Source organism: Sminthopsis crassicaudata, chromosome 3 (genome assembly GCF_048593235.1).
Source record: "Sminthopsis crassicaudata isolate SCR6 chromosome 3, ASM4859323v1, whole genome shotgun sequence".
Lineage (NCBI taxonomy): Eukaryota > Metazoa > Chordata > Mammalia > Dasyuromorphia > Dasyuridae > Sminthopsis > Sminthopsis crassicaudata.
In genome coordinates, this window is record NC_133619.1 from 312601187 (window position 1) to 312626612 (window position 25426).

Below are 25426 nucleotides of genomic sequence, written 5' to 3' on the forward strand. Positions count from 1 at the left end.
CATATAGTCAAAGCTATGATTTTTCCTGTAGCAATGTATGGCTATGAGAGATGGACTATAAAGAAAGCTGAACAATGCAGAATTGATACTTTCAAATTCTGGTGCTGGAGAAGACTTGTTCTTTGGATGATCAAATCAAGCAATACTTAAATATATTGAGTCTAATCACTGAAAAGATAAATAGTGAAGCTGAAGTTTAAATATTGTAGCCATATAATAAGAAGCCGAGACTCAATGGAAAAGACCTTGATGTTGGGAAAGACTGAAGGCAAAAGGAAAAGGGAATGGCAGAGAATGAGATGATTAGAGAGTGTCATGGAAACAATGACCATAAACTTGGACCGACATCAAGAGCCAGTAGAGGATAGAAGGCCCAGCAGGCTATGGTTCATAGGATCATGAAGAGTTGGACAAGACTGCCCCGCTACAAAGCTCCCTAAATCTCAATCAACAAGTTCTCCAAATGGTTGCTTATATTTAAGAACAGTTCAATCTCCTCTATCTTCTATTAATCTTCTTGTCTCTTCTTCTCTGCCTTATACCAAAGATAAGAATTCCCCAAGATCAGAGGTAGGTAATCTTTTTTCTGCCAAAAACTATTTGGATATTTATAATATTTGCATGTCATGCAAAATTATCAACTATTAGAACTCAAACAGTAGGCAATTATTGTGCCTACCTTTCAGTTTATCATTGTTCATGGTTGCCTTAAGCAAATAATTTTCCCCTGCCTTACATGGCATGCAGGTAAGATGATCCACACCCCTACCTAAAATTATCATTCTTTTACTCTCTTTCTCTCAGCAATCTCTTCCACTCCATAACTTCACCTGTCACTTTTTTGTGGACTATTCCAAAATGTCTATCTCTAGTTATGATCTCTTTTTAGAGTTCCAGATCTCCCATCTCCATTTACCTAAAAGAAATCTCCCTCTGGCATTGTGGAGAAGTCCAAATGGTTTGGTCATTATAGATTTCTGTGTCCTACAAAACACATTTTTGGATAACCAAACCTATTACCAAAGAAGGTATAAGAAAATATATTCTAGTAACTTTCCTTCCTCCTTTTTTTAAACAGAGGCAGAAGACTATGGTGTACAGTTTATAGACTCTTAGACTTACATAATATCTTGCAATTGCTCTTTTTCCAGTGCTTTTATTTCCTACTTAGTGCAGATAAGATATCCTCCCCAACATGAACACCAAGTAGGTAACACTTAATATTATGATTGCCTTAACTGTGAGTGATTATGATTCTGTAACCTATTTGAGTAATAGCTTTAAAAAATGATTGGCTTATCTGTAACAAAATCACAAATAGGCACCCTAGTTTAAAAACCTTAAAAAAAATTCTGCAGAATTTTCACAGGATGACTATTTATAATGCTAAAAGGCTTTATACTGTTATGCTAAAAGTTCACTAGGTCAAGACTAACTTTTATTGACTTTTTCCCCAAGAAAAACGATATAAAAATCTGATCATTCTGCAAGACATTCTATCCTCAAAACTTGGACAGTGAGTTATATAATAAGTTCTAAGAAAGAAACCTGATAATGATAATCAGACCAATATATACCTTCACCTATACCTTTTCCTAAAACTAGACTGTTATTATTACTAAGATCTAAGGGGACAGATGTGACAAAAAAGATGACACATGTCCTCTTTGAATATCTTTGTCATTTAACAGTCAATAATCTTGATCAACCATTTGATCAAGTGGTAAGCTTGAACTCAAACCTGAATCTATTGTAAAAGTGTGACTTGAGAGGTATAACTCTTACTTTGTGACCTGACTGGCTGGAATACACCATTCAATTTAAGAAGTCCAATGTTGAGTTATCTTTCCAACAAAAGTTGTCCTTTTCTTAATTTACCTATTTGCTGCAAATTGAAAGAGACAGATTTAGAGCTGCTATTAAGAAAATCTTCCCAAATAATATCCAAAAATAGAATGAAGCTTTGGAAAATAATGTATATCTCCCCTTGAGATCTTCAAATGAGGCATCTTTCTTTAGATGGCACCTGAGGTTTTTACCAATGCTGAAATACTGTGACTTTGAGAAATAAGAAATGATTTTTGCTCCAAATACCTATGCTCAAATCTCAGAGCCGTCTTCGAGTCCTACTCATCCCCAAAGCCTCAATATAGTACCAGTTCTCTAAAAGTCTCTTGACTTTTAGAATAGATGCTTGAGCATCTATTCATCCCTTTCCACTGAAACTTTCAAAACCCCTTTTTAACTGTCACCTGAAATACTTATAAGAATTCCCTCACCTCGTTTCTTTTCTTACAATTCAACATTTATTAAGCATATATTCTATAGGAAACACCACTAGGCCTTATATCCCATCCTATATTCAAGATTACTATTTCTCACATATAAATCTTACTATATAGCTATACTACTTAAAAATCTTCACCACAATCACCAAGAAACCAAAACTTCTCAAAGATTTCTACAATCTGGCTCCAAACCACTTTTCCCTGTTTTATCCTATTTTTCTTCATGACTTTTTATGTTCAAGGAAAATTATACTCAAGACTATTCAAAGAATGTCATTTGCCTTTTGTACACTCCAAATGCCATCTCCTGTAGAGAGCTGGAACTCTGGAGAAGTATACTTGAAACAAAGTTAACTCAGTGAAAGCAATGAGATAATGGTTCTCTAGTTCACATATATACTTAGTACTTAGTATGATGATGTAATTGTTCTCTAGTTCATACATATTCAGTATGCTGTAATGATGTAATTATAATAGGGTATTTAAATTGGGGACAAAATCAGACTCAGAGGGAGACTGGTTGAGATTGGCAGACTGCTGGAAGAGACTGAATCAGACTATGACAGACACAGATAATGAAGGAGACAGATTGTAAAGACTTTAGACTCTATTTTTCAATCTCCTCGTGTCGATCCTGCCAAGACTAGGGCCCGTTCGAAAGGAACTTCAGGAAGCTAGCCCAAACATTATATTTTGTTGCTGGAATGTGGATGTAAGGACCTACACTCAGCATGCTGTTTGACTGATGTGATCATGAGCTTAGTGGAGAAGTCCCTGTGACCTGGAAATAGGGTGAGTATAAAAATAGACAAGCAGGAAACTTTGGTAAGGACTAGTCATTTTCATTTTTTAGCTTAAATGGGGCAAATAAGAAAAGAGTCTCCCCCAATCCAAGGGAAGTATGTAGAATGCATAGTTAGGTTAATAAAGAAGCAAGGTTTGTTGGTAACATGGAAGCAGATCAATGGACTCTTAAATATATTAGTGCACATTTCCTTGGTTTTCTAAGAAAGAAAAATTAGAGCCAGAGATGTGGGAACTAGTAGGAGAGCAAGTAATTGTTTATTACAAAGCTATGGGTCCTGATTCAATTTTTGAAGAAATGTTCCTTATGTACAATATAATAAAATTGGCTTTAAGGAGCCCACAAGTCCTAACAAAGCAGCTGAAAAGCATGGAGAATTGGGAAAAAACAGCACTAAAGAACTTAAGGGGTGTGGTGCTTCTCACTTTCACAGCTCAGTTACACTCTATCAGGTCCCTTAGTGCAATCCCCATGTCTTGACCATCCTCCCTTAATTTCACCCTCCTGGGTGGAGGGAGAAGGAAGGGGGGAGGGGGAGGGCAGTGACACCATCAGCACCACCCATACAGCAGTTTTGTCCACCCCCTATGACACAATTATAAAGGACACTAATTAAAGCTAAAGAGGAAGGGCAAGATACATCTGATTTAAAAAATTTGTATACCCTATGATGGAAGAGTTTGACTCTTCAAGTTAAGAAAAAAGAAAATACACTTTGTTTAATCTAGAAATTATCAAAGATCTGAAAAAAGGCTTACACTCTTTATGGGTCTACATTGTCTTATGTTAAGATGTTATTAAGAGAATTTGGCTTTTGAAGTTTTAACCCCTAATGATTGGAAATCTATAGCAAGGATATGTTTAGAATCTGTACAAAACTTGTTGTAGCTTTCTGAATATAGTGAACTCTATAGAATACAAGCCCAACAAAATAGGCAAGCTGAAGTTAATATACCAGTCATCTTTGAACAACTAGCAGGTTTAGGTGTCTAGACAGACACTTTAGTATAGATTAATTACTCTAAAGCAGAAAATGAGCAAATTGCTGCTGCTGCTATCAAAGCATGGGGCACCTTCACAAAAATAGCCCAAGGTTCAAATGATCCTTTTGTTGATTTTATGGGACATTTGGGGACAGCTGTCACACAAACTATTGGTGAAAATGTAGCAACAGAAATTAAAAGACAACTTGCTAAGGAAAATGCTAATGAGCCTTGTAGAAGAATTATACTAAGACTACACAAGTATGCTCCTTTAGAGGAGATCATAAGACACTGTGCCACAGTAGGCACAAATGCCTTTTATACCCAGGCTATGATGCAGACTTTTCAAGATTGGAACATAGGAAGACAGGGTCCCTTTTGGCAACAAACTTCCAGAGAGACTCATCAATGCTTTTAATGTGGTAAAGTAGGGTATCTGAAAGCTCAATGTTAGCATAAAGATAGAGTGAAAAAACAGAATGGGAGAACAAGACCCAAAACCCCATGTCCAAAATGCAACAGAGGCTTCCATTGGGCATCAGAATGTAGAATGACTCAGGGAAACAGAAAGCCAGGCCCAGCTCCAGAACCCTAGGCAAAAACACTTGGAGCATGATGGCAGCCAATGTTATACCCAGAAAGTCTTTAGAAGTTCAGTACTCTGACGTGATCAATCAGCCAAGAAGCAATCTGATGGGAAAAAGGGATTACAATTGGGGAGAATAGAGAACTAGAACAACTGAGATACCCCCTGGAGCAGTGAAATCTGTTCCTCTCCAGCCTATGGATCCCTTGTATCAATGCACAGTAGGCTTGACCATTTCACCTCCTGAGAGTATTTACAAAACAGTGTTTATCCATACACCGATGTGGGAAACTGGGGAATGTGTAGCTAATATCCCAGTCACTAATACAGGTAGACAATGTGTTACATCACCCAGGAGAAGTAGTAGTATCAGATTTACTGATACAGATTCCTAATAGGCAATCTAGTGATAGTTGCCCAGATTCTGACTCCTAACAACAGAATCCAGGAATATTCTGGACAGTAGCTGTGATAGCTGACCATCCAATGCTCACTATTTATGTAAATGGCATACCATTGGAAGGGTTGGTAGAACAGGTGCAGATTGTACAGTCAATTAGAGATACAAATTACTCTAAAGCAGAAAATGAGCAAATTGCTGCTGCTGCTGCTGCTATCAAAGCATGGGGCACCCTCCCAGGAAGACAAGATAGAGGGGAAGCCTTCACAAAAATAGCCCAAGGTTCTACAAAGATTAAAGCACATACCTATATGTTGTGCATGGGAAGATCAATAGCAATTGAAGTTAGTGCCACCCCTTTGAGATGGATATTTAAAGGTAAAACAGGAGTTTTTACTCCTTTTGTGGTTGAAAAAAATCAATCTGTGGGTATGAGACATCTTATAACAGTTAGGATTGTAATGAGTACTTTGGCTTTTTAGATAGGGCTGCTGTTGAAGGCCTGCCTGCACTCTTACCTGTCCCTATTCAATGAAAAACTGATACACCAGTGTGGGTAGAATAGTGGCTCGGGGCTAGTGAAAAAAAAAAAAAATTTAGGCCTTATTAGCTATAGTACAGGAACAACTTGACCAAGGACACCTACAACCTTCTTGGAATTCCCCGGTATTTGTTGTAAGAAAGAAATCTGGAAAATGGAGGATATTGACTGATTTAAGAAAAATAAATGAACAGATGGAAATGATGGGAACTCTTCAGCCTGGACTTCCATATCATACTCAATTGCCTAGAGAATGGCCTCTGTGGGTTATAGATATTAAGGATTGTTTCTATTCTATCCCTCTAAATAAAGAGGATATGAAAAGATTTGCCTTTTCAGTGCCCAACATTAACTTAGCTGAGCCTTCTAAAAGATATGAATGGATAGTTTTGCCACAGGGAATGAAAAAGAACGATACTATGTGTCAAATGTATATTGCTGCTGCTTTTACTCCAGTAAGAAAAGCATTTCCAAAAGTTATGTTGTTAGACTACATGGATGATATATTGGGATATGCACTGAGGAGCAAATGTTAGAAGCATGTCTACAAAAGACCATGGAAACACTAAGGAACTACAAATTGCATATAGCTCCATAAAATATTCAAAGACATGCTCCTTTTCAATATGTAGGATATGAAGTATACCCAAAGGTGCTTACAGTACAAAAACTTTCCATAAGAATAGAGAAACTGAACACCTTAAGTGACTCTCAGAAATGGATTGGAGATATCCAATGGTATCCAGTATTAGGTTTAACTACCTATCAATTACAACCATTGTATGACATTTTAAGGGGAGAGTGCTTTAAACTCATCATTCCAGCTTACAAAAGAAGCTGGCATACCCTTATGGCCATGTGTAATTCCTCATTTTGATTTATGTTTGTTACATCACTAATAGCCTGTGTTATATTACTAAGTACTTGTGTAATACCTCCCATGCTGAAGGATTTATGTGTACCCGTTTCAAGTAAGACCCTTCAGTCCAGAGGAAACCTGCTAACAACAGCTGTTTGGTGTTCTCACCTCCCTGAGAAGTCAGGGAGGGCGTGATCACCTCTTCTTTTGGTGTTTTCACCTCTCTTCCTGAGAAGTCAGGGAGAGTGTAACCACCAGTGTTCTAAGACAAAAGAAAGTGGGAGAAGAAGAGGGCGGAACTCTGGAGATGTATACTTGAAACAAGGTGTTAAATTCAGTGGAATGGATGAAATAATGATTCTCTAGTTCACATATATACTTAGTACTTAGTATGGTGATGTAATGATTCTCTAGTTCACACATATTAAGTACACTGTAATGATGCAATTATAATAAGGTATTTAGCCTTAAAGTCAGCCTCAGAGGGAGATTGGTTGAGACTGGCAGAATGCTGAAAGAGACTGGGTCAGACTGAGACTGGGCCAGACTATGATAAACACAAACAATGAAGGAGACAGACCTGAAGGAAACAATAAAGGCTTTAAACTATTCTTGTCCATTCTCATGGTGTTTATCTTGCTGAGACCAAGGCCCGTCTAAAGAACCTCCAGAAAGCTAGCCTGAACATTACAATCTCCTCTATCAAACTTAACCTTAATCTGTCTCCACCCTGACCTCCCTGTCAGACATCATCATCTCTGCTACCTCTCTACTAGTTTAAGCATTTCATATTGCTCTTATTTGTTTATATTCTATACTACAGGATGTTATCCCAAAATTCTTTAAGGACTCTCTTGAAAAGAATGTCTTCTTTTCTTTATGTGCTCTTTGCATCTAGCATGGGGCTCTGCATATAGCAGGAACTTATATGTCAAACTAATTCCTAATCCTGCAGAGGGTCTATGTATCCCAACAGCAAAACTTTACTCCAATTCAAGACTCATATCAATACTACTATCTATTTCTGATAAAGACTAGAGGCTAAAAAGAAGTTGTTATAAGTAGAAAGAGAAGAAGGTTGGCTTTGAAGGACAAAGACTATGACAGAAAGAGGTTTTATAAATTATTTTTGTGCTTAGACATCAGTATAACCTGGCATAATAACTATCTACTATATCCTTGACTACCATCACTCCCTCAGATTCTGATGGAAATAACCCAGGATCCTGAATAAGAGCCTTGGGAATAGCAGTGTCTCCTCCAGCCCAACCATAAAAGCCCTCATTAATGAGAGCATTCATTATGGCACCAACAACAATGGCTAACCAACTGCCGGCAACCAATGGGAAGACAAGAATAAGAACCCTTGGAGGAAGAGCAGAACTCAGATTATAGATCCTGCTTCTAGTCCAGTCCTCATGTCCACTATCAGAAATGATACTTTTAGAGAAGGAGTCAGCCATCCCCATCAATTGTGGCACACATGGCAGGCAAGCTAGTCTAGCTGAAGCAGTAACACACCACAATAGAAGAAGGAGGCAACAAGTGTGAGGAAATAAAACTACCACCACCATTTTGAATATCATCTCCTTTAGATCCTAATGGAGTTAGTTAGGCCCAAGACCATGAATTCAAGAACCTTAAGAACAGCAATGTTTCTAGTGTAGTACTTTCAACCATTATCCTGAGATATTACCTCTGTGAACAATGTAATCTGGAAATGCAGGAGCTGCTGTCACATGAACCGAAGCCCCAGGGGGAAAAATTCTTTTTATCAATGTCCCTGGTTTTGTCAAATGGTTTAATATAAGAGTGATATGATTTTACCAATGAAAATAACATTAAAGAAAAGACATTACCATCTGTTTTGACACTGTCCTCTAGGGACCATGAAAACTTTCTCTTTTCCTCATAGCAAAAAACTTCCAAGTATTATCTCATATATTACAATGTGAACTCTTTGAAAACAGGGATTTTCTTAATTTTCTTTCTCTATCTCTAGTACTCACACAGTCCTTTAGTTAAGTGCTTAATAAATGTTTCATCCATTCACCCATATAAATTTTTTCCAGAATAGATGAGGTATGAGTTTATCTGATTAATTTTTCTTAGCATATGCCCAAATAGATGACCAATTTCAAACAATGAGATATGTTGTATATATTTTTATTTTTTTAAATTGTTTGATGTCTTAAAAATTATATTCAACATAATTTAGTATTTGATGATTCAGAAGGCACTGCTTATTACTTCAAAGTAATCACAAATAATTATGTAGTTTTATATGTGTGTGTGTGGGTATGTGTGTGTGTGGAGAGAGAAAAAAGAAAAAGAATATTTTTCATGAAAGAAAATAATGTAATCACTTTTTAAAAGCTATTTTAGATTTTCCTTTTTGGTTTCCAAATGTTTGTATTTTAGAGAAAAACAATTCACCATAACTGTTCCATTTAGTCACCACACTAACATAAGTGATAACAAAAATAACTAAATTTAATGTATGCACAAATTAGGTCACATTTCAGAGAAAAGGAATTTACTATATATGCTTCCTCTAGATATTACATTAAAATAAGTAATAATAAAAGACCTAAATATAATGTATTGTTTTCAACATTTCATTGAATTTTTCCATATTAGTATTTCTCTGCCAAATGAAGTAAAACTACAAACTATTATATATAAGTTTATCAGCTAAATTCTCTTAACCATATAACTTCTACTCTCATTTGTATCCTTAGTTATAGTTATGCAAGATGCAAAATAATTTTATCTATAATATCCCCAAAGCTCCCAAAGCTCACAATTGGAATTATTTCTTCCTCAATAAGTTTTTCATGCTTCAACGTGAGATACCATCTTACTACATCATTAAAAGCAAAAAGTTATATTCTTTCATGAAGCTACCACAACATCTTAAGTTTAAGGAGAAAATATATCCAATGGATTTCAGAAATAATTTTGGGCAACCTTTTTATTTTATGAATAAGAAAAAAAGATCAAAAGTGAAATGATTTGAACCTAATCCCTTTGAAACCAAATTCAATGTTCCTTCCACCATACCACACTGTTTTAGCAACACAAAGTGAAGGGGACTCAAAACTATTAATCTTGTAGTCAGAATATCTGAATTCAGTTTTGTAACTTACTACCTGGATGATTATGGAAAAGTATTTCATCTCCTTGAGCCTCAGTTTCTTCATTTGTTTTATGTGCCTAATGGTCCTCCTAACACCCACCTAACCCAGTTATTTAAAGTTTTTGTGAATCTTAAGGTAATACAGAAATGTTATTATTCATATATTCACTTAATGAGTTAAAAAAGGAAACATAAGAAACGTTTTTATTATCTAAACTTTGTATGTTATCCATTTTTATTATTTAAATATTTAAACTTCCTCTCAAATTACAAGCACAGTTAAAGTAACTTTTCACAGTTCATCCATAAATCAAAGAAATATTAAATTGTTAAAAACAGTTTAATGAATTCTAATTCTTGAAAAACTATCTGAAGTCCCAAGGAAATACTAAAGAAGGGAAAGGGACCTGTATGTGCCAAAATGTTTGTGGCAGCCCTTTTTGTACTGGCTAGAAACTGGAAAATGAATGGATGTCCATCAATTGGAGAATGGTTGGGTAAATTATGGTATATGAATGTTATGGAATATTTTGTTCTGTAAGAAATGACCAACAAGAGGAATACAGAGAGGCTTGGAGAGACTTACATGAACTGATGCTGAGTGAAATGAGCAGAACCAGGAGATCATTATACACTTCAACAATGATACTGTATGAGGATGTATTCTGATGGAAGTGGATATCTTCAACACAGAGGAAGAGCTAATCCAATTCCAATTGATCAATGATGGACAGAATCAGCTACACCCAGAAAAGGAACACTGGGAAATGAGTGTAAACTGTGAGCATTTTTGTTTGTTTGTTTTTCTTCCCAGATTTATTTTTACCTTCTGAATACAATTCTTCCTTTGAAACAACAACAATAAAATTCGGTTCTGCACATATATATTGTACCTAGGATATGCTATAAGATATTTGATATGTATGGGAATGCCTGCCATCTAGGGGAGGGGGTGGAGAGGAGGGGAAAAATTCAGAACAGAAGGGAGTACAAGGGATAATGTTGTTTAAAAAAAAAAAACCAAAACCTATGCATATGTACTGTCAAAAAAAGTTATAATTATAAAATTAATTTTTAAAAAAGGGAAAAAAAGGAAACTATCTGAAGCATGTACATATATATTTGTACATTTAAGTTATAATATAAATTACACACACACACACACACACACACACACATATATATATTCACACATATTATATAAAATTATATACTTGTAAATAAATGTATACATAATATGGAAGGGATTTGGGGGTGCATAATGACACTTACATTATTTACTTCAACGATCTGTGAGGAAATCTCTTTGGAAATGTTTATTAATGTGAACTACTCTGACTTTGTCTTGAATCCTATGCAAAATTGTATTTAGCATTTCCTACTCCTTTTACTTTCTATATTTTGTGTATAATTCTAAATCCACAAAAAAGCAATCAGTAACCTCATGCTTCTCATACTCAAATCCTACCCCTACCCAAGTTTATATTCCCTGAAATGACTGGTACTTCAAAATGTAGCTTTCTTCTTTCCAGCACCTTTCTCACACATTAAACTCCCTTAATCTTCAGGCCACATACTTCAAAGTAATTTACATTAAAATGTAGATGGCTTATGGATTTTAGCTCCTGGGGTATATTGCTATCCAGTTGTTTTTAATCATGACCAACTCTTCACGATTTCATTTGGAGTTTTGTTGGCAAAGACAATGATGTAGTTTGCAATTTCTTTCTCCAGCTCATTTTTTTACAGATGAGGAAAACAGGGATAAGTGACTTACCCAGGGTCGCATTCTAAATAGTAAAAAATAATAATAATAATAAAAACATTAGCAGTAGTCCTCTAAGTACTATTTGCTGCCTGCCTCATCAGATACTTCCTCCATTCCCCAAATAGATAAACATCACTTGTTTAATTAACTAGACTATCCCATGTCATATAATAAAATTTACTATGACAAAGTATAGAAATAGAAATAGAAATAGAAATAAAAATAAAATTACTGTTACTGAATAATCTAGTTCTCATGTCTAATAATAATGGTTCTCAAAATGCAACAGAGTGACTTTCTGATTTAAAAGCTTATCCAAAATATAATGATGACATGAAATGACCAAGTATGACTGCAGAATACTGATGATAAAGCATGCTCCCCACCTCCTGACAAAGAAGTGATGGGCTATGGGCATAGAATAAAATACATTCTTTGACATGACTAATGTGGAAATTTACTTTGCTTAACTATGTACAACTGTTATATGGGTTTTCCTTTTCTTTTATGTATTTTTCAGTCTGGGAGTAGATAAAAAGGAGAGTGAATTATAGATAAAGTAGCCAAGAAAAAAAAAAATGAAAAAAACAAAAAAAGAAAGAAAAGTAAAGATCATGAGGATTTTCAAATGTATAGAAGGAAACAGAAATAATTAGAAACAAGATAGATTTGAAAGTTGGTTGTTACGTTTATTATATATTTTAAAGAGAAAAGCTGAACAGATGTGCAGTTTCATGCACAATCTATTTTTTGTTCTACTACTTATATGGGAACATTCATTTCATTTAGCATTAAGTTTAGAATACATCTTTAAAAAAGAAAACCCATCCCAAAATGAAATACAATGTCAGGATATATTCATACTTGGTTTAGTTAGCCATATAGTAAAAAAAGGAATCAGAAGGCATGAGGATAGGGCCTTCTGCTTCTTTTTGTATCCTCCGTAGTTCACCTAGTGCACACTGCATAGTAGATTACTTAATAAATGCTTGTTGAATAAATGATTAAGCTGTAAGAAACTCAGTTATCATAACAGGGACTATTAGCAGTGTGAAAGAGGGGACAAAAAGGGAAGTAGTGTGGCTGTAGTCATTGTCTCAGCACTGGTTCACAAGAAATAAGACACTTATCTTGGTTAACATTTATAAGAATTTGCATGCAGAAGCATATATGAAGAGGAGGCAAGAAGAGGAGAGTGTTGACAATGAAGTCATGGCACATCACCCTTTCTCCATCAAAGGGCAGTTTGTAAAAGATTAAGTAACTGAAAGTAGCATGAGGTCCATAGACAACTGTTCCTTTTTTGTTGATGACAAACAGAAGTGGATAAAGCAGGTAGATTTTCTACCATGTTAAAAAATTAATTCCTGACCAGAAGTTTGAGGATCATTTGTCCAAAGAACATAGTCTTCAAAATTCAAATTTTGTTTAACAAATAAACACAAACAACAAAACCTGACAGTCAGACATCAAGTGTGCTTCAGTATAAAATGCCTAACAGGAAATAAAGCAAGTCTCCTAACCCTTAATGCTGTAAAACATTATATCAACATATATATTTTTCCTTTTTTAAAAATTAATTAATTATTGCAAAGATTTTATGCATAGGTAATTTTCCATCATTGACAATTGCAAAACCTTTTATTTCAACTTTTCCCCTCCTTGTCCCCATCCCTTCCCTCAGATGGCAGGTTGACCAATACATGTTAAATATGTTAAATCAACATATATCATTAATAGCTCTCTTTGATTTCGAGTTTTATTTCAGATTCATTCAATACTTTTCCTTATTCTATGAGATTTGATTTGTTGCACTATGAGTAAAGTAGAAGATTTTAGATAACTTACCCACATGATACCTTAGTTCCACTGTTGTTTCTCCTTCTCTGTTCGATTCTGTAACTTCACAGCTATAATTCCCAGAGATAGCATCACTCTTTTTCATTAGCAAAGAAGCATTTCCTTCCACTAAGAGTGAAAATGGAATTGTTGCACTTTTAAAAGTATCACTGGCATTGTGCTTATTTTGCTCTCCACTGAAGGTAAAAATTTCTTTTCCTTTGTGTTTCCATTTTACATACATGACTTCAATTTTCCTTATTTCTAGATTATTAACAATGCAGGGAAGCACAACAGTCTCATTGCAAATAGTTTTTTCTACAAATCTGGTTGAATTAAATGTCAGCTGTGCAGAACCTAGAAAGAAAAAAAAAAGCAACCGTTTTATTTAACTTCTAGAATTGTGGCATGTATAATGCTGCATATGCTAGGAATGCTTATGATTAACATTTTAATTGTTGACAAAACTAAACAATGAGATAATGCAGCATGAGGGAAGACGAGCAAAACCAATTATTTTTTTTAACAGCAGCACACACTGTTGATGTTTCAAAGTATCAATTTTTCCATACTGTCTCCCAGTAAGAAAGTGTATACATTTGGGGTGGGGTGGGAGCCACAGAAGAGAATCAACTATTGTCCCAGGTCGTGCACATTTAAAATATAATTCTGAAAGCCATGGAGCAATGTGTGCTGCTGCCTGCTGATGACAAATAAGTGTCATGTCCTCACCACGAACAAATTCTGAACAGAAAAGCAGGCCAAGTATTATATTCAGCCTCAATTTCTATACAGTTTCTCTAAATAGAACCTGCTAAACTGACATGAAGTTTATCTCTACCCTTATGCTACATTTCCAGGAAAGTGGCTGATCCTACTTTAATATACAAAATAAATCGGATGAATCACATCACATCTTTCCACTAGGTTGGAAAGTCTTAGAATGCTAACAAGAAAAACTGATTCTATGTGGCTGTTTTTCACACTGCTAAATACAGAGTGCAGTAGACATTTTATATGCAAGGGTTATATACAATTGAATGGCATTTTCCACCCCCACACTTCACTGAAAACTATTCAGCAATGGATTTCCAAAATCACTGTTATAGGTATTCCTTCCTCCAAGATACAGATTTAAAAAAAAAAAAAAAAAAAATTAAATCAAGAGCCCATTCACTCTACTGAGTGAGATATATGGTTTCCAATGTTCCAATATAACAAATTGCCAGTTGACTCCTTCCAATACAAGTTGGGAGGGAAAATAATAATCAGCCACTTGCTAGCCAAGTTATATAACTATGTTAACAAAGTAATAGTGGCCCACCAAGTTTCTCATGTTTTAAAGAGTTTTTAGTTTGGACCAGAATATCTCAAACCATTTGGTTTCAGAATCCCTTTACACTTAAAAATTACTGAAGACCTGAAAGAGAGAGGATATGTTAAATGAATAATGCTTACTGTATTAGAAGTTATAATGTCCTAGTATTGTTATAGCAATTCTGACCTTACAGATCTCCTAAAAGGATCTCTGGGAATCACTGGGCTCCTCAGATCAAACTTTAAGAACCAATAGTCACAATAACAATGATTAGAAATAGAATTTATTTTTTTAAAAAGTAAGTGTAGTAATCTTTGATGTCAAAGTCAAAATTTGATCAAAAGAGAGAAACCTACTTATATGTTAACCATATTAATATTGTTTTAGATGTATATGTATACGCATGTGTGTATGTATGCAGGGAGATACATTTATACACATTTATTAAAAAATTAAAAATGCACATCAGAGAACAAAAGAAAACCTACAAGAAAGCAATGATGGATGGTTTTGAATACAATGCCTTCTATTATTATATATGCTTTTTTGAAATGGAAATTTATTTATAACAATAAACAATATTTTGAATATTCTATTATGTTTTGTTGTATACATGACTGCTTTTTCCCCTCTTTTTTATTTTTTCTATTCTAAATAAATAGTACAAAAATTAAAAACAAAAAAGAACCAACAATGTAGATTATTTATCTAGGTGAAGAACTACGTAACTGTTAAATGAAAAACAAAACCTCAATATAATCAGTCACATAAATATAACACATTTTTCTTACAGCATTCTTGAAAAATAGTATATCTATTTTATAGACAGAAAATAACAACTGAGGCCTAGAGTATTTAAATGATTTGATTAAGGTTGAATAGCTGGCAGGCAGAACCTGAATTTATTTGAGGATCAGTTCTCAAGAGTACAGTTGTTTCATTGCGATTAACAAAAAAATAATCAATAAGAACTTGATGAATTATTGGATTACATATTTAAAGCTAGAAGTCACCTTAAAGGTTATCTACTCCAATTTTTGAATTATGGGAATAGTGGTGGGGGTGGGAATTGGTTCTTTCATGGATTGGAAGGCAGCAGTCACTACTGATTGTCACAGGACTTTGATCTGCTCCATTTTGCCCCTTCTTACACAGCCTCGTAGCATTATCTTTTCCTTTCTGGGGACTTACCATACTGCTGACAGACTTAGTGTGGACACAATTACCTTTAGTCTACTGCAGCCAACTCCCAAGGTCAATTAATTTGCCTCAAGTTCTAACTTACCAACAAGGTCCTTCAACTTCAGCCTCCTGGAACAGGAAGGCTGACAGAGATGTGCACCATATCTGGCTAACCAGATTCTCTACAAATGAGCAAATTCAGGCCCAGAAAGGTTAAGTAGTTTGACAAAGAACATATAAGCAGTAACAAAGCAAAGGGCCAAACCTGAGTTCAATGTCTCCAAATCCAGCAGTTTTTCACTGAGATTTCCTGTTGCTATTCTAGCACTTGTAGGCATGAACTAAATACTTGTTAGAAAAGTATAAAAAGCCACAAGACAAAGATGATGGGAGTATCCCCTGCCACTCTGGGTGTAACCACAATGATGCTAAATATAAGGGGGGGGGGGTGAAGAGAACTATTGAGGAAGTTGGATAGTAGTACTTTTCTTTCACTCAAAAGGTCTGCCTTCAGTATTTTAAAGAGAAATGCTCTTCTATGTTGTCTTATGCTCCCTGCTTAATTGTCCTTTTATAAGACTATTTATCCTATGTAATTCTCCTTTTCTCCATGGTTTTGTGAGTCAGACATCAAAGATCTATATTGGCTCCTTGTATTTTTTAAAATTGCAATAAGGTGAATTTTTCTGTATCACTACTACTGACTTTGGAATCCCTTTTTTCTGATTTCCTTATCAACTCAGAATTATGTTTCCTAGTCAAGCTTTTGTAAAATTGTAATAAGGACTGAAAGTTTGAAGACTTATGTTCTATTCTCAACTTTGCCATTTGCTAGCAATATAATCTTGGCTAGATTATTTAACCTGAACCCCATTTTACTCATCTTTGAGAAAAATGGAACAATGCCTGTTTTGAATTCCTCATAGGATATTAAGATAACCAATAGAGACTCTATGTAGAAGCTTATGAATCTTAATAATGAATTACTTGAAGGGTCTTCTTTGGTTCAAAGACCTATTTGGTAGCTCTGGAGCTTTTGGCTCCATAGTTCAGCTCTAATTTACCAGGTGTTCCTTCAAGCATATGCACATTCTTAAAGTCTTAGACCAGTATATCTTAAATCCTTCCTCAATTTCAACTTTTTGGCCTGGCTACTTCCCCCAAGCTACAGGGTTTGAAAGAGAAGTTGTAATTCATTCAAAAAATACTTAAGTATCTATTATGTGACTCAAACACAGTCTGCCAGTACCACAGAATCTAGTATTTTTTCTTTAACTGATTTACAGGGGGTAAGAGAAAGTAGTTTTAATTATATTGGATTATTTATCATAATCAGATAAATTATTATCACTAAAGCAATTGAGCAGAACAAATGCCAATAAATTGAAAGCAAGACTGACCTGGGTAAATAATTTGGGTAATCCACCAACTAATAACTTGAATCTCATCATTAATAACTTTTCATTTCCGTCTTCTCCATTACCTAGCAGTAGAACGTAGTAAGCACCTAATAAATATGTGTGCTGAATTAATTATATTAGTGCTCTAGTTGAGTTACTAAGTAGCCAAAGAGCCTGATTAAGCTTTCCTTATTTGTGCCTTCTTTAGTAAATCTTCAGATACAGAAACAATAAAAGAGAAAATCTTTGGGGAAAAAAAAATCAAAGGAGACATGGATAATCACCAAATTATTAACTAGTTTCTGAATATTCAATATTTGGCAGCAGCAGTCAAAATCAGCATCACCTAATCAGGCAGAAGTATACAAATGTAACTGACAATGATGTCAGAATGACATAGGAGTATTCAGATGAAATAGGAAAGAATTTTTAGAGCCAACTAATAAGCATTTGGGTTCTAAGACCTCTGTGAAGGTCCAAGTATGCACCCTAAGAACAATTCAAACCTCTCCCTAATACCAGGAGCCTAAAAGTTACCCTGGAGTATCAAATGAATTATCAGTGATTAGGCTTACAGTTGAAACACCTTATTTATAGTTTCCATTTCTTACTCCTTAACTTTAAGATCAAGTGTAATAATAATTACTAAGTACTACTCAAATGCATTATTAGTCTCATTATTACTATTGACAGAGATCTCTGTTGGCTCTAGTCTCCTCAAACCTTATGGATTAAAATCCAATTGTCAGGAATCATTTAAAAAAAAAAAAAATCATTCAAGGTTTTTGGTAAGCCTTGATCAAAAGCTTTTTTAAAAATTATTCTGCCCTGAAATTAAAAACCCCTCAGAGCAATTATAACAAATGGACAAACCTTTATTTTCTGAAAATCCAGAGATGAGTCAGCTATATCTAGTTTCAATAGCGCAAGAGCTCCCCAAGGCCAGACTTCCATAGTATTGTAATTATGAGTTAAATGCTTATCACAAAGGTATGGGAGGAGTTGGTAGAGGTTCCCAATTTCTACTCTACCTTAGTTCTCTCTTTGCCCTTCTTATATCACCTAATAATTTAAGTATTTAATGAAGGTCAGTGACATAGAATCACCTAAATCCTTCTGATCTGGAATAGGATCATGCAACTGGAAAGATTTTCTAAAGTGGGACAGCCTTGTGTTGATATGCAAGTCATAGAATGTCAACTCCAACTTAACAAAAAAAGGATGAAGTGGGGAGTGGTAAAAGCAGATGAGAGATAAATTCTAAGGTTAATAATGTTTCTCCTAATAGTTTTAGCTGCTGTCTTCTTGGAAATCAAGATATAGGAGCCTAGGAAGGGTGGAGTGACACCTTCATTTCCTTTTTGTATTGGACATTTAAGTGCCTCCTATTTCCTTAGATTTAAAATGCCTCGGACCTTTTGAATTCTCACTCATTTTTTAAAAAGGTTAACTCAGTTGGTACCTTTTTCATGATGCATTATGTGCCCTTACTCCCACTAGTAATTTACTCTTAGCATCTTCTGATTACAACAGCTCTCTGAATTCATATCTAATCCATCTATCACATATGATACAGCATTATAATTACCAACATATGGGGTATAGCTTTTATGAGACTATAAGTTCCATGAGGATAGGAACCTTTTCTTAATTTAAAACATCTCTTCATATACCTTCAATGAACATTTTAAAATTTTGATTTTTTTAAATAAATCTAATCAAAAGTTAAGCCATACATAAGTAATTATAAATTAGAATGTAATGAGGTCATAGAAGAGATGCACCATTACCACCACCATCATCATCATTGGTATTTACATAGTGTTTTAAGGTTTGCAAAGCAAAATTAAAATATTATCTCATTTGATCCTCACAGATAAGTGCTATTATTATACTCATATTGCAGATGAGGAAACAGAAAGTATTTGGAGATTGAGAAGGAAGAAATTATTTATAAAGGAGAGATGTTAAACAAACAACACACAACACAGGAAAACAGAGAGCACTTAAACTGGATTTAAATAAGTGGTGATTTTCATTAATGTTTCTATCAGATCTTTAAGATATCTCCTTTCCATAAGAAAATTATTGGGTAGTGGGGAGAATACTACATTTATAACCAGAAGACCTAGCTTAGAATCTCATCTCTGCTTTTTGTTCTATATGTGACCTTGGGCAAGTGATTTTCCAGTTAGGGGCCTCAGTTCCTCCATCAACAAAATAAGGGAACTTGACTTTATGATATTTAAAGTCTTTTCTAACTAAATCCTGTGACCCTATGAACTTAACTTAAGGTGGCACAATAACACAGTTGTAAATGAAATACCTGTCAAAATTTACCCAAAATAAATGGTACCAAATTGAAATCCCAACATTTGTGTTACAGTCTAAGTTCTAGGTTCAAGTTATTTTCTGGCTCCCATATGAGGCCAACAAAAATGCTGAGTATATAGTAGGTACTTATTGTTTGTTTATTGATGACTGAAATGGAAAAAATAATGAGACACAATCCAACATGGATTAAATTGTTGCCTTTCTTCCCTATACTCATTCCATCTTCCCAAAAGAAGATCTGATTACATTCAAGAATGCACAATGGTCCCCTTTACAAACAATTTTTGTGTTTCTCTCAAGTCTTTGAAACTCCTAAGAGAGTTCTAAGGGTTCAAGTCATATCTACTAGTGAGCCTTAATAAGAGACTTTGCTGTACTTTACATAAATCTTCATTTTATATATATCCTGACAATAACTCTTCTGAATTAAGTAGTAACCCCCATTTTATCAGAAAATTAAACAAAGCTCAGAAAAGCTAAGAGACTTGTCCAAGTCCATATAGTTACTAAGTGAGATAGTAGAGACTTGAATCAAGGTCCCTTAACTCCACATGCAATGCTTCTTCCTCAATATCAAGCTACCTTTCATTTTGACATGTTGCTGAAAAGGCAGAATTCCATTTACTTTTCTTCCATTATACTAAACTCCACTTATAAGAAGCAACATAAAATAGTGGGTAGATTTTTTTTTTGAAGGGGGGAGGAATCCTGAGTTAAAGACCTGCCCTTAGCTAAGTATAAGGCTGCAAATTGAGAAGTTGCACAGATGGATTAGTAGAGGGAGTTTCATCTGCACAAGGTGTCTAAGGCAATGAAAACCAAAACAAAATCTCTTTCCATAAGCCTATAAAGAAAAAAAATCCAAGTCATGTTATTAGAGAGAATGGAATGTTTCTCTATATGGAATAATTCCTTTAACCTATTTTACAAAGTTATTATCAGGCTCAAATTAGGCAACATATATAAAGTACTTTGCCAACTTTAAAAGATTACATATAAAATATAATTATAAACTTGTTTTTGTTAAAAAAAATTGCTAGTCAGTTATAATAGTCTTGTTTTTAACAACATAGAAGAAATGACTGCAATAATTCATCAAGTGTTAAATATCCATTACATTATAATAAGAAAAATGCTTATACCAATATTGCAAAGATCTGTGATTTCACTGGTATGGGCAAAGTCTTACCCAACACAGATCACTAACCCTCTAGGTATAGTAGATGGTTTTAGAGAGTTACTATGGCTGAAAAATTCATCACCCTAAGGTCAAGCTCAGAATTAAATAGGCTGGGTCCTTGGAAGACAGATAGTCCATGAACAAACTTATCACACTCAAAACCTTTCCAGTAAGGTTAGAGAGCTTGTGTTCTATTTGAATAGCTTTTGAAAACTTGCAGTCAATTCCATATCATGATTAAGACATTACTGAAGGGCAAGAGACATGAACTGAAAATAATATGGAAAAGTTAGCTTTAGGGACTCTCCATGGAAATAAAATACTAAAAAGAGTGATAAAACACTTAAAAATACCATTACCAAAATAATTTATATTAAAAAAAAAAAGAAAGACTTAGCACTGTAATAGCATCATTACCACTGAGGAACTAGAATGGATGCTTTGTGTGTGAATGATTTTGGAGCCTACAGATTACTTATCAGTTTGAGGGGAAACATCCATCTCTCATAACCTATCCTCTCAAATTTCCATTTCCAATTCAGTGGCAAAGATAAAACATCTGCCAAAACAGGCGGCAGCATGAGCAAGTGCCTAATGGTACACTATCTACAGACCACTAGGTCATTCTTAGAAATATACTTTTAAATAGTCATTTACTTCTTTAAAATGGCAAGTCATGTTTAAAAATATATTTCTTAGAGAAAAAACAAAGCCATTTGTTTTGAACAAAACAAGTTACCATTTTGCTCAGGCAGTAAAAAATTTTTTTGAAAGCTCACAACAAAAAAAAACTCCTGAAAGTGGCAGTTTATATACCTGTCATTATCTTTTTGAGGATTGTTTGGCTTATTTATCAATTTTGCATTAAATAAACGTTTGACAACAAGAGTAATGATGCCCTTTTAGAGGAAGTGCAATAGATCATTGGTAGGCTGAGAAATAAGGAAGAATAAAAACACATTTGCTCAGAGAAAATAACTCATTATCAGAGATGTGTCTTGTAATGAAATGCCACAAGGTATAATGCTGCTATGTTGTAATTGGAAAGAATTTTTAAGATCAGAATTTGCTTTACTATGAAAGATACTGATATTGTAGAAAAGTTGCTATACTACAGGAAAAAACATTACCTACCCATTAGAAATGAAACCGGAAGCAAGCATACTGAAGTGTTAAGCTTGAGTTTACTTTGAATCAATGTAGATCTTCTTTGTTACATATTTGAACCAAATTTTAGAGGTGCATTATCTATTAAAAACTCAACTTAAAACTTTCCAAAATAAATGTTTTCCCTCCCCCACAAATTCATTATTACATAATAAATTAAAATATAGATGAATGTGGCTAATTACAAATGAGTCTTATCTATTCTTTAAACTAGGTCCACAAGGAACACCTGGGAGCTACTTTTATAATACTGGTTTCTAACAACATGCTCTGCAGTAAGAACACTATTTTTAAAATATATTTTTTTAATTCAACCCTTTTACTAACTCAAACTAGAGTTGATTGAATTAAATCTGAATGAACAATTAGTCTGAAATGTTGATACTTGTACATCATAACCATTTTCTTTAAAAAACGAACTGCTTTTTGAAATAGCAGAATTATTATTATTATTACTATTTAAATCCAAAAGCATTGCTTTTTGAAATGAAACCAATGCAGAATTATTATTACAGGTATGATGATTTTAAAAACTAGTATCTCTTGCATTATTTCTAAAATGAAGCATTTGGCTATTAGGACTCTGAATAATCTAACTACTGCACATTGCAGTATATTCAGGGAAAGGAAAGTGAAAGAGATCTACTGGAATCTTAATAAGTCTAAAGTCATAAACCATTATCAACAAGACTTCAAGGGCAGTAACAAATCAACTTCATTGCTGCTATTATTGTATGCTACTCAGAGCAGAAATGTGTATTACAGTAAGAGTTTACAAAAAGCTCATGATAAAGAAAAAAAAAAACAAAATAGACCTTGGATGTTGAATGTAATAGGAGCTACATAACTGCTGACATTTTCCAAAGTGTGGTGTATCCCTAAAGCTTTGGTCCAGAAAGTCTAAAAAACGGGCTTGTCTGGAACGATACAATATATCCCAGGAAATTTTTTTATTTTTTTTTACTACTGGATATTATGTTTCATATTTGGAGCATAAGATATGGTTACTTTACGAAAGAATTTTCCAAATAAAGTAAGTGAGCTTGAGTGCAGAATATATTATAAAAATGGTTAATTGGGAGATTATCTGGGCCTCATGTCAAAGCCAGAAGATTTCTCCCCTAAGGTTAGCTGGGAAATGAAACTTGATTGTGTCCTTTATGTCCTCTTCCGTACTAAGAACATGTGAGAGGGTAAACTACAGACCTGGTCTTCCTCACTTCACCAGAATGCGTACTCCTCTGGTAAGAGAGAGGCCCATGTTTTCCTACTCTTCCCCCCAAATACATCTAAAGCACCGAGACCTGGATGAGGGGGGAGAGAAAAGCGGGGAAGAAGGGGAAGAAGAGTGGAGGAGGGTAAATGCAACTGTCCCCGCCCCCATCTCATTCTTTTTGGGGGGAGGAGTGGGAAATGAATGTTTTGACGTCTCTCGGGTGTCTGCATTTTGGAGGTGGAAGGGGGAGTTAAGACCTGCGTCTGCACTAGGAAGGGAGAAGGGGGAGAGAAGGGAAACAGGGTAAGGGGATCCCTCATAAGACGTAGCAAAGTAGGGGGTGGGGAAGAGATGGTCGCTCCCACGTTCTCATTTTGGACGTGAAAGTAAAGGGGACGAGTGTGTATATGTGTTTGTGTGGGGCACAGACGCCCGCCTGGCTCGCTCCTTCCTCCGGCCACGGCCACACCACGGCCAGCACGGGGAGGACACAGCCGCCGCCCAGCAGCCCTCCCTCGGGGGCGCAGTTCCCCAGGGGCCGCTGGCAAAATGAGAGGTGCCTGGGGAGTGGGGCTCCGCCAGACGCGGGTGGGGGCGGGAGGAAGCTGGGTCCCGGGGAGCCGGAGGGACACTTACCACCGCACACGGTGCCAAGCAGGAGCGTTGCCACCAAGGGCCACATCTTCGCGCAGAGCTGCGACCACTGCAGCCTCCCCAGCGCCTCCTGCTCTCCTCCTGCTCCTGTTTCTGCTTTTCCTCCTCCTCCTTCTTATCTCCTTCCTCCCCCCTCCTTCTTTTTTTCTTTCTCTTCTTCCTCCTCCTCCTTTTCCTCCTCTCTCTCTCTCCTCCTCCTCCTCCTCAGGTGTCTGGAAAAACACGCCGCCGCCCGTCACGGACAGGACCCCGCGCTGCCCCAGCCGCCCCTGCCGCCGCCGCCGCCGCTGCTGCTCGTGCTGCCGCGCGCGCGCGCGCTCCCTCGCTCTCCGCTTCCCTCCCGCAGCTGGAGCCCTAGCGGCGCGCACGCGCTGCACCCCCAATTCTCCCCACCCCCCCGCCCCCTTCCTCCAGCCCTGGCCGCGGCAGTCGCTGCTGACGCGGCGTACTCTGCTGCTCTCCACCTCCTTCCCTCTCTGCTTCCTTTCCTCGGATCCCCGCGCCGCCTCCTCGCGCCTTCCCTGGCCCCCGGGGGTACGGAGTGCGCACGGCTGCGGCGGCGAGGAAAGGGAGAGTGCAGCGAGACGGCTGGAGGATGCAGACGCAGCAGCTTCTGGGGCTCTGCTGAGCTGGCCGAGATGCTAAGTGCTCCTACCTCCCACCGTCTCCGAACTCGGCCCCTAACCCCCCTAAATAAAATAACTAGTGGGGGGAATCACATCCATACAAAAATCACCCCACTCCGATCGTCTTCTCCGCACTTTCCATTCCCCTTGGGGTATTGTGTGTATGTTCACATGGCTGCTTTTGCACTTGTGTCTTATTTTCCTCCAGCTTACGAAACCTTATGCTCTCTTCTTTTTTCTTCATCCGGTCTACTAACCGTATCCCCCCCCCCCATTGTCTTGTGACTCCACCCATGCTCCAGCTCTCCTCTTCTCCGTCCTACCCCACTCCACCCCTCGCTTTTTTCTCTTTCTGACCCACGATTCCACGGCACCCTTTACTTTCACCTCACTGTGCTTCCTTCTTTGTATTTAACCATTCCCTTCTTCATCTTGACCCTAGTCCACTTCTGGTTTCCCTTTTCTGGATTCTTCCCTTGCCTCCTCCTCCTCTGCTCTAGTACACAGGTCTCTCCCAGATAACTTACAACACATACTTCTCTCTTTCCCATCTCCCCGGTCCTTTTATCTTTTATTTTTGTCCTACAAGAAATCTTTTCCGATGCCACTTAATGCTGATGCCTTCTCTCTGCTAATTATCTCCCATCTTGTATATCAATGTATGTTTATACATTGTTGTTTTCTTATTGTCTACCCTAGACTATTTGAGATCAGGGACTGTCCTTTATCTTTCTTTGTAAGCAATTAATAAATGCTCGATGACTGATTTCTCTTTTTGCTTTTCTATGTTTCATCCCTTCCCCTATTCCCTTGGTTTTATCCATTTTCATACACTGTTTCTTCTCAACTTGTTTTTCCTGAAGAAGGTCTATTAGAAAAGTTCTTTTCCACTATTTTAACTGGATTTTTCCAATGTGATTAAAGCTGACAATCCAGTGGAGACTAAGTCTGGTCACAAACAAATGTGTTAGCAAAGTATAGTGGCAACTCATTCCCTCAAGCACTGTTATTGAACATAGTTTATGACTGTGCTGTATTTGGGTTTAGCCATGATTGAAAAATAGGTTTAAGTATGGCTCCAAGCAGTAATGTGGACAAGACCTTTGAATATGTCATTGAATCATATGGTACAAAATCAGTC

General features: G+C 36.2%; 1 protein-coding gene across 5 annotated transcripts in view; it reads right to left on the bottom strand.

Annotated features, from left to right (window-relative positions):
• CD47 (CD47 molecule) overlaps positions 1–24007 on the bottom strand; it is a 74752-nt gene extending 50745 nt beyond the window's left edge. For all 5 annotated transcript variants that reach the window (XR_012488063.1, XR_012488064.1, XM_074301115.1 and 2 more), the window contains exons 1-2: positions 23642–24007; positions 13218–13565 (exon numbers count right to left, since the gene is read on the bottom strand). Coding sequence is in view for 3 of the 5 variants with exons in the window: in XM_074301115.1 (XP_074157216.1) it covers positions 13218–13565; positions 23642–23687 (394 nt within the window). In the remaining 2 variants the exon portion in view is untranslated. The remainder of the gene's footprint in view (positions 1–13217; positions 13566–23641) is intronic.
• Between the last annotated feature and the right edge of the window lie 1419 nt (positions 24008–25426).